General features: G+C 36.9%; 1 protein-coding gene across 1 annotated transcript; it reads left to right on the top strand.

Annotated features, from left to right (window-relative positions):
* Positions 1 to 7,615: 7,615 nt before the first annotated feature.
* Positions 7,616 to 8,563, top strand: LOC131409057 (olfactory receptor 51G2-like). Its single transcript, XM_058546258.1, has one exon. It carries the CDS (start codon positions 7,616 to 7,618, stop codon positions 8,561 to 8,563), a length of 948 nt encoding a protein of 315 aa, XP_058402241.1.
* Positions 8,564 to 11,380: the final 2,817 nt, after the last annotated feature.

The following is an 11,380-nucleotide window of genomic DNA, read 5'->3' as shown; positions in this document are numbered from 1 at the left end:
CTCTTCTTATATCTTTATTTCCTCCTTGGTAGGTTGAATATTGGCCCACATCTTAACCTGTGAATATGTTATCTTACATGGCAGAAGAAACTTTGTGGATGTGATTAAGTTAAGGGTCTTGAGATGGGGAGATCATCCTGAATCTTCTGAGTGAGCCTGATGCAGTCACAAGGTCCTTGTAAGAGGGGGGCAAGAGGTCAGAGAGGAGGGAAGACACTGTGTTGATGGTTTTGAAGATAGAGGAATGAGGTCATGAGCCAAGGCATGCAAATACCCTTCAGAAGCTGGAAAAGGTAAGACAATAGTTTCTTCCCCATAGCCTCCAGAAGGAACCTGCCCTGCATATACCTTAATATTAGACCAGTAAGGCTCATTTTGGATATTTAATCTCCAGAACTATAAAATAACACTATTGTGTTGTTTTAAGCCACTGAGTTTATGAAAAATTGTTATAGCAACAGTAGGAAATAAATACATCTTCCTTACAAAGAATGAATTTACTATACTTCCTTAATAAGAAATAATTTTCTCCAGCCACTCTTTATCCACTAGGTGCTTCACACAGTTTAAAAAAAGGTTTAAGATGCTCTCTTCATAAAGCAAACTCTTACTAACCATATGGATGTCACTAGATACTTAATCTATTATTCCTTTTGGCTTATAGTTAAGCTACTTGAAAAATAATATGCATTAACTTTCTTAATTTTCTCCCTCGTAAAATCTTTTTAAAATTTATTGTGGTTGAATATAAAACACATACAGAAAACTGCATGGAAATAAATGTGTAATTTAACAACTTTTTGTAAAATGAACATCCATATAAATATCACCTAAGTATTGAAACAATAAATTGTCAACACCCAAACTTCCTCTCAGCCTTTACGGAACATAACCTCACCATTGACACCACATTAAACCAGTATTCTGACTTTTATAGTGTTCATTTCATTGCTTTTCTTTATGTTGTGACTATTTAGCTATGTATTCCCAGACAACACAGTTTAGTTGTAATTAAGCTGAACTAAAAATTGTTTCCTCTTCAACTCCATTACAATCAAATTTTGTCTCTATTATTCCATTGAAATTACTTGGGCAAAGGTCACCAATAAACTCTGAATTACCAAATCAAACAATCTATTTCAAATCCCGTCCTCATCATTGGACTTATCACCAATACTTGACACTATTGATCACTTACTTGTTGTTACATATTTGTACTTTGTTGGCTTCTCTAACACCTCTTTATTCTGGTTATTCTCTGATCTTTCTGGCTAATTTTACTCATTATGTTTTCTGGCTTCACCTTCTGTATCAATCCCCTGAATACAAATGTTGCCATCCTCAATCTCAAACTCAACCTCTCTACTGAAGTTCAGACAGGTTCACACCTCACTCCTGGTTAATTCCTTTTGTATGTTACATGGAAACCTTAAACTCAACAAGCCCAAAATAGGACTTATGGTCCCTTGCTCCATCCCCGACTGCTACTTCCTCCTGCTCTCACTTTTCTGTTTTCCATTCATGTGAATGGCATCTCCAGTAATTTCTTCCCTCCAGCCAAATATATGAACTATACCACACATGGTTGTCACTCTGTCTCATTCATAATTTTCAATCATTTACCAATATCGTAGATTTTACTTTCTTAAAATTTTCCCATCAATCACCGTTTTTACACTTCCACTGCTCGTTAATAAGGAGGTCTAAATTATTAAGTTTAGACCTTAATAATTAAGTAGATTATTTAACCATTCTAGTAGTTGGCTTCTCTGCCTTCATTCTCAAACAACTCCAAACAGAACTGAAAATAGCTTTCAAAATCTAAAAAATCTAAATCTAATTATGCCGCACACTTGTTTAAGCCTTTTCATTGTTCCTCTTCGCTTACAGGTTAGTCTTTGCTCACAACTACCACTATTGTTCTTTGATGATTTTCTAGCTCAAAATGTTCAGCTCCATGCTCTGAAATGAATAGCTTTCTTATTTAACCACCTGCTATGTCTCTAACAAGTTATTCCAATTGTTCCAGATATGCTCACTTCCTTAAATATTCTCTTTTTTATTGAAGTGTCCATAATAGTGCTCATCTAGTTTTGAATTAATAATTCCAGTCTTTTTTGTTATTTTCTGTCACCTAGGATTAAAATTATTTTTAGGTCACATTAAAGTCATGTTTCACATATGTTTAATGAAAACGTTTCTAACACATGTACAGTAAGGTCATGGCATATTTCCGAAACGCATAGAAGATTCCTACAAGAAAAGAGTCAATGCAACACATCTGCTTTACTCAGTTCTTATATCTGTAGTCTTGTCAATGGATAGCCCATGACGAAACTGTGAGAACGAATCTTCTGAAATATTCACATAGTTACTGAGTAATGATGCTATTATTTATGCTCAAAGCAGTATATCAAGATGAACCAGGTTGGCAGCATGTGTAAGATAAACATGGAACTTATTATATGTGCCTGTTGCCTGGTTTGGGGTCTACGCATACTGGTTATGTGACAGACATGTGCCTATGCAACCAGCTTCCTTTAAGAACTCTGGACTCCAAAATTCAAGCAGGCTTCCCTGAACAGAGACGTCTCTCATGTGTCTCTGAGGTTTGCAGCTACAGCAACCCTTGCAGAAAGAAAGGAAATACTCGGAAGCCTGTATGTGACTTCTCTAGCCTTCACTTATGTATATATTTTTCCTGCTGTTCTTGTGCAGTGTCCTTTGCTATATTAAATATTAGTCATGAATATAACTGTAACTTTATGTTGAGTTGTGTGAATCACTGAACTAGCAAGTGGTTGTGGTACCCCTGAGATGGTTCCTCTGCCTCATGCCCAATTTGGTCCCTACCTTAATTTCCCAGGCCATTCCTACCCAGCTTCACACCTGCCATGACCAAAATTTATATCTTTTATCACTCTCCCTTCAGCTTTCAATCAAAATCCAGGCCCTTTTTGTGTGCTCCTGGTGAATCCTCTTTCATCTTCTTCACCCCTTACAATTATTCCTCAGTAAATATGAAGAATTCACTTTGAGGAGGGAGGAGGAGAAGGAACAAAACTAGGGAAAAGTAAACAATATATTATTGTAAAAAAAACCAATCAGTGCACAATGAATTTATCTTGGAGGAAATCTATTAATATTATTACTCAAGGAAATAGTGCTGTAGATATTTCATTCTCATTCCCCAAGATGTTTACAATTTAAGAAGAAGTTGGCTGAATTTGAAGGAGGAGGTTTGGAGGATATAAAAGATTGTATGTCCTGGAGATCTAAATATAATGCAAGATGTTTCTGGGGCCAGAATAGCTGTGATCTATGTGGTGACTTCTATCTCTAAGGAGCTGAGAAGGTTTTAGGCTGGGAAAAGAAGAAAGAAAGCTTGAAGCAGAACTGGCTGTATGTTCTAAGCTTATATTACATATCCTCTGGAGAGCTGGCAAAGACCCACAAGGATTAACAATAGCCAGCTCTATCCGACACATGAGCATTTGATGCTTCTCTGAAAGCCTATACCATAGATGTTGTGTGTAAGCCTCCAGAGAGAGCCAGTCCCAGTGCCTTATAAACCTGCTACTTGGCACTATGCTCAAGGCAGGGAGCCTCACAGGGCCCCAGCTGCACCATGATCCACAGAGTTCATCCCTGCCCTGGGGTCTGGTAAGTGATAGAAACATCTCAGGCTAGGTTAGGTCAAATCATGTTGTAGGTGTACTTGGGATGGAAGTCAAAAGAAGTCATGGGCTATCCTCGAGCTCGTTTCAAACTCTGTATCAAGATCTCTGAGGCAGGAAGGACATTTGTTGGAGGCAACTCGAAGACTTTTACATGATATATTCTATAGTTTTGGAAAACAATCCCTGGCCCCTCTTTCCTCACCCAACAATCACTCAATTCTTGCCCTTAGAGTTTAAGATCAACTGTAAGTCAAACTACATTTAAGTATGATACATATTAGATAATTGATGAATAATTGATATAAGAAAGAAAAAAAAGGGAAGAAAGCAGGAAGGAAAACCAGAAATACGATTTCTAATTCTCACATAACATTGTGATAGAGGCAACACCAAATATTTACCGATGACGCTTCCAGGATAAGAGCTATGTAGAGTTCTTGCCTTAAAAGAAGTAGTTTAAAGGACTGATAATATTGAACCTAGGCTATAATATTTTTAAAAAGAATAATAACGCTGCATTTACTTTCTGAAGAACTGATACGACTTTAGTTGATGTAGTTTCTCAGGCCAGTGCAAAAAAATTTAGGACTCCATTTCTGTAGCTTTAGTGCTTTGAAGCAACATTAACAAGTTTAAAAATCTGTAGCCAAAGAGCCGTCTAGAGTATGGGCAACGTAGCAATGTTTCCCAGAAAGCTGTACATTTTTGAAAAAAAAAACTTCCAGATTCAAAATTGCACTGTCTTCTACAAATATTAGACACTGTTCAACAAAATGTTGTAACTACTCAGTTTATAATCACGAAGAGCATGCATTGGCTTGCACTACAAGCTCTGCTTTTGTCCAGAAGTGTCCTGTCTTCCATTCCTTGTTAACTGCTATCATTTTAGCATTTATTTGTGAGCAAATCTAGACATTTGTAACGTGCATCTCTTCTCCAGGTGTAGAGGAGTGCCAAAATTGTATAGCTGTTTCTTACTAAATATTAAACATACAAAAATTCTTTAGGACTATGGAAGTAAAGAGAATATCCATGTGGCTCATTTTATCAGACAAGAATACAGTCTGGAATGCTTTAACATAGTTAAACTCTAGACACTCAATTATTACGTGAGGGCTTAGAACACTTCTCCAACATGCACACAGTGCAGAAAGGTAGATTTCCTTAATTACTTAACTATCACAATAGAGTCAATTGCTTTCCGAGACGTGGAGTTTCACGTACTTTTTAGGGTTGTTGCAAAGTTAATTTAGCAGGAGTTGGACAAGACAACCTTGAAAAATATTAAAATTTTGTTTCTACGTTTGTTTCTGACAAAGCTCAAATAAAGAAGATAGCATTTTTGCTGCTCACTTTGTGACTGAAAACATCATGTAAAAGGTTCATGTGGGAGGGATATTCCCCCATCAGCTCATGCTCAGCAGTGGAGAATCAGGCCGAGAAATACACGCTTGTAAACTCTGCTTGATATTATTTACTCAGTCCTTAAACACTTAACACCATGATTGGACCTTCTAGCAATACCTCTTTCTCTTCTCATCATTGATCACAGCTAACTCAGGTGAAATGCTATTCTTTGGATAACTATGCCTGATCAGAATTTGGCTTTATATGTACCATTGCCTCTCTGCAAAGTCCAGCAGTGTGCCAGACCCATAATAATTACTGAATTATGCTGAAAGAATTATTTCATACCATTCACAAAATGCAGTGGCCACTGCTGCTTTTCTTCCCTTGTTTTCCTGTCTCAGGTAATTCCCTGCATCCCTAGTGCCCCTGATTCTTCCCACCTAGCCTCATATTTTGTGGGGAATCCATTTTCCTTGGGGAGATGGAAGTTGCATTTCTGTTGTGACTGGGTCTTTATCCAGCTCAATACCTATCCCTGGACAGACTCAGGCACATGGATTGAATCTATACTCTATGTCTAACCCTAAGAGTCTGGGAGTAGCAGGTTCTCTTTTCTGACATCCTTACAAGGTGCAGTCAAAACAAAAACTTCCAAGTAGCCCCCAGACGATTCCTATTTGTGAATTTATCACCAGCTTGTCACATATTACCTTGGGCATGTCTGCTGAATATAAAATTATCTTTTTTCTTACTCTTGTCATGATTCAGGAATGGATTTTCTATTTTATTCATCCCAGTTTGTTAAATATTCTCCCAGAAATATTAATGCTGAATCTCAGATGTTTTATTTTTATTAATAATGATAAGCTTTCTACGTTTATGATAATTTCAGTCTATTACATTTTGGGAGGTGGGAATGCTTTTTATTTCTTTTGAAAACACATTGCGATTAACAGCCTATAAGTAAAAGTTTTCAGAGGCAGCTTGATGGACACAAAATCTATTCATTGCCCACCTCTTCCTCTGTAACCAAAATTCAGAGAGAGTTTTTATTAGAGCAACATTGATGACTCCTAGTACTCACCCACCCTCACCTCTTCACAGGTGTACCCACACAACAACCCAATTCTCTTTCTATTGCAGATCTTTTCTCAACTCTGATAGGCCTGCCTCTGCTTTTGGCTTTTCTTACGGGTCGTCATTATTATTCTTACTCCATGACTTGTCCTATAATTACTGCAAATAACTGTTTACTGTTCAATTACTATGCTTGTTTCAAACCTGACCCCTTTGCTCATCCTTCACAGAATTTCTTCTCTGGGTTGTCCTTAAACTAATAGTAGTTAACACGTGGAATGGGGATTGTAGGTATTCTTTATGACTTAATAGAGAAGCATTGTAATTAGTTCGTGAAACAGAGTTAGAATAAAATGAAGACTGTTCTGTTGGTCACAGCTGCTCTACTGGTCATGTAAATGACTGCCGATAAGATGTTGAGTTCTCCATTGTTAAGAGAATTTTCCCAAGATATTGAGAGAGGAATTCATCCTTCAATGTAGACCTTAAATATGTGACCAAAGTTTCCTTTAAATTCCATGTACTCAGATTTCACACTTTATTACTTTCTTTAATAATTGTCCTTGAAGGTACTCAGGATCATTCTTTAAAAGGGCAAGTCATGGAAAGCAGGATATGGATTCTCCATTGGGACCTTTTATCTGTCTCATGGTCAATGTTCTTGTGAACTGTCTTATGGATGTGTTCTATGTTGACCAGTGTGTTACTAGACCTTCAGAGGTAGAAGCTATATATTGCCTGTCATTATATTGCTTACATTGAGTACATTGCAGGAGTTCAGTAAACGTGTGATGCCATTGAGAATATTTTGTGTTTCCAACTACAAATATTACCTAATCTTCATCTTCTTCTTCTCACCTATCTGTACCAGTTCCCCAAACATTTTGTAGAGAACACCCTGTAAAAAAGATTGAGAAGGGATTCAAATCCAGTAAGCATACACATCAAACCCAAACCCCTCGTGGTGTCTCTTGTCACAGATATTACTTTTGATGTCCTGAATCCCTTTCCAAGCAAAAGATATATCTAGTAATGTCAGGAGTTCACAGTCAGTGTTAACATTCTTACACTTTATTTTTTAACTCCCAAGTAGCCACCAAATATAGTCATCCTGATCTAGGTTACTGTAGAACCCTATATTCTGGTACTAAAACTAATCTAGCTTATGCACGTGGGCCCTGTGCTCTCATCACAGACTTTCCTTTTGTATTTTTTCAAACCTGAAAAATCTTCAAATGAGGCAGGAATTTTGTCTATCTGAATGGCCTAAATATGCTTCTCAAAACTAGGGCAAACCACTAAGAAGAGAGTCCATGCTGTACCCTAGTGAAAATGTGTAAAGGAATGGGATTCAGTACTGTGAGAAGCGGAGAAAAGGAAGAGCTATATTATTCTGCAGGCATAGGCCATGGGTACCATGTAGGATGAGATTATTGATAGGAAAATAGATGAAAGAATAAATTTTTGCTTTTGTTATAATTTATCCAGGGCAAGACTTTCCCAGAGTTATGGCAATTCCTATCAAGAATAACGCCAGCAGCTTCTTCTTCATACTGATGGATCTCCCAGGACTAGAGGCTTCTCATTGCTGGACAGCTATTCCTATCTGCTCTATCTATGTTCTCTCTTTGCTGGGCAACATCACCATAATGTACGTTGTCAAGTCTGTGCCCAGCCTCCACACACCCATGTACCTCTTCCTTTCCATGCTTTCAATGGCTGACCTGGGTCTCTCTGCTTCTACACTGCCTTCAATGGCAGCTGTCTTTCTCCTGGGCCAGAGGAAGGTGGGAGCTACAACCTGCTTTATGCAACTCTTCTTCATCCACACTTTCTCGGTCATTGAATCAGCTGTGCTGCTGGCTATGGCTTTTGACCGCTGTGTGGCTATCCGAGAGCCCTTACGCTATGCCACCATTCTCACAACCAAGCGCATTGGGGCCATTGGGCTGGCTATTGTGACCCGTAGCGTTGCCCTTCATCTGCCCCTGCCTGTGCTCCTTGGAAGACTGCAATTCCAGCCTGTAAATGCTCTGTGTCATTCCTATTGTGTTCATCCTGATGTTCTAAGGCTGGCCAGTTCTAGCACTCTTGTGAACAGTGGCTTCGGGCTCTTCATCATGCTCTCTACATTGGGGATGGACACTGTACTCATTCTCCTCTCCTATGTGCTAATCTTGAAGACAGTGTTGAGCATTGCATCCAATGCTGAGAAGCTCAAAGCCTTCAACACCTGCATTTCCCACATCTGTGCTGTATTACTATTTTATACCCCACTAGTCAGCCTGTCCATGATTCATCGCTTTAGGAAAAAGAACTTACCAGCTCAGGTATACATGCTTCTCTCCTATCTGCACTTTCTTGTACCTCCATTGCTCAACCCAATTGTATATAGTGTCAAAACCAAACACCTTCGGGGGTGCATTCTGAAGATACTTCACCCCAAAAAGCTCTGAGCCACAGGGATAAATTATTGGTTGAGACAATCAGCTTGCTGACTGAAGACATCTCAGAGAGGAGGAAGTCTATAACTTCTGTTTGATCACTCAGTTAATTATTCAAAAACACTGACGGAAATGTATTATGGTGTTTCTTCAGTCGTTAGAACAATCTTTGTTTAATAGGAAAAACCATTCTGTGAAAGTCAATACCAGCCTATAAAAGACTCAGATTATTATAAGGGAAATGGCCTCTTGAGAGAGTATCATCTTCAGGTAAAAGCCAGCATATTTGAAAAGACAGATTCAGTGACATCTAAAATATCTTCCAACTAAAAACCTATATTCCTACAAAAGTAATTCAAAACGGCCTCACTTGGTTGTACTTTCTGAAAATTTGGCAAATATGTAAAATCAAAATTTGTTTTTCTTCTTATTTGCATAATAACTACAGATATGGATTACACTGAAAAAATATAAACCAAATAAAATATTTCAAAAATTTTAAATGCATTTAAAGAAATATATATCTTGATTATTATAATAAAGTGTGTCACAATGTGGGTATTATGCAGCTCAATATTCCTCTAAGCTCTATGACATATGAAAATGACAGGTGGACACAGCCTCCAATATTCTCCAGCCCTCTGAATGAAGTTAAAGCTATACTCCTCACTTCCTAATAGATACATGGGGTATTCTGTGCCTTCGTAAACTACCAGGAGATGCTACAGTTTTTGGATGATAGATACCATGTACAACTTAATTTTCCTTTGGTCCTTTAGGGAAGATTAAAAAAAATAAGCAAAGTAGACGTCCTGGAAGACTATTTTTATGACAATTGACAAGGCTCTCATAAACAAGTTAAAACTAGAGAAGTAAATGTGCTCACTTTGTCATGGTATCTTTCTTCTTGGACTAAAACTTTATGTAACTTCTCTAATAGAATTCGTCTGTTGAACACATAACCAGTAATAGGTCATGTAAGTCTTTCACTTAAGAACTAATACTTTGGACCAGATTGTACTGTAAAGTTATTTACAGTGTTGCGATGGAAAGGAGAAAGGAAACATGTTACCAATATTTGGTTTCTCCCCTACGGAGTCATTCATTTAAATCATATTTATTCACCTATGCTGGGCCACCTCTTATTCAAAGTATAAAGAAAACAAAATAGAATATTGTTTCCTTGGTGTGAGAAGTTTAAATCCTAAGGGGAAATAGGATTGTAAACATGTAATTCTCCAGTAAGTCGCAGATGCTTTGGTGGCAGACAGCACAGCTTAGAGTGAAGACACACAGAAAGATGGATTTCATTTGATCGATGGGATTTCAAGAGACACTTCTATGAAGCGATGTGTTTTATGTGAACACTAGGAAGATGAAATATTCAAGCATGGCAAATAAAGCCTTTCTTGTTCTAATCTCATCTCTCGACAGATCCTGCATTCCAGAAACACAAAAATAGTTGGGATGCCCCATGAACACTTAGTAGTTTCTGACATCTGACCATTAGTTCTTCTTGTAACTTTGCCTGTAATTACCAGTGCTTTCTCCTTTGATATCCCTTTACAACCCCCGATCCCACAAATATAAATCTATTATCAAGGCATTGGAGATATCTTTTGTTACCCTCCTACCACATTCTCTGTTAGGTTAGGAAACCATTATCATGATCTCACAAAATCTCATGCATGTCTATTTTACTAAAATTCAATTTTAACAGTTTTATTGAGATTTAATTGACATTAAAATTGCACATATTTATGGTGTACAATGTGATAAATTTGACATATGTATACATCCATGAAATCATCACCACTATCAATGTAATGAGCATCTCCATCATCCCCAAAAGTTTCTTCTTGCTCTTTTGTACTCCTTCCCTGATATCTTTTTTCACCCAATATGTCTCAAACACTGAGATGGCTTTGTTACTACCCATTAGTTTGCATCTTTCTATAATTTTACATAAGCATATTCATAAAATATATACCTCTTTTGCTATTAGTCTGGCTTCTTTCTCTCAGCATGATTCTATTGAGATCTATCCATGTGCTTTTTGTATTTTATTCCTTTCTATTGCTGAATAATAGTTTACTTTATGAATACACCATGATTTGTGTTATACAGTAAATTGTCACGTAAATAAATTATTAAATGAGAAAAATTATATTTACCTTCATATTTACTATATGTAATACTCTTATTTTTTAGCATATGTCCAAATTTATACCTGGCATCATTTCCTTTCAGTCTGAAAAACTTTAACATTCTTTTCTAGCGCAGTTTTACTCATCTGAAATGTCTTTATTTCTTCTTTAATTATGAAAAACAATTTTAATAGACTAAAACAATGTTATAAGGATTTTTTTTTCTTATACCACTTTAAAAATATTCCTTATTTGTTCTTTCTTTCTCTGCAGTGAGAAATCTGGATACTTTTATCTACAGTTTATTTTCTCATGGGTTCATTCTTTGTATACATATAAATAGTTTCAATATTATTAATCCGAACTCCTGTTGGAAACAAATTTACCAGCTTGAGTACAAAGTTTATGTGCAGTTCTTTTCATCTTTAACCATACAGTGCCCCATCAAAACACCATTTTCCCAAGTCACTTAGATCAGCTCATTTTCCCATCAAGTCCTTCATGGAGACTATGTCGTATATTTTTAATAAAAATAGATTAAATATTTTTTCACAATCTACCATACAAGACTGTGAAATGGGATCCACTAACATTTCTTTTTCCTTTTTTAAGTTATATACAGCAAAGTTCACACTTTGTGGTTTACAATTCTATGAGTTTTGACAAAGCATAGAGAGTCATG

Source organism: Diceros bicornis, chromosome 7 (genome assembly GCF_020826845.1).
Source record: "Diceros bicornis minor isolate mBicDic1 chromosome 7, mDicBic1.mat.cur, whole genome shotgun sequence".
NCBI lineage: Eukaryota > Metazoa > Chordata > Mammalia > Perissodactyla > Rhinocerotidae > Diceros > Diceros bicornis.
The sequence above is the reverse complement of the archived record's forward strand: the minus strand, read 5'-3'. Positions and strand labels throughout refer to the sequence as shown.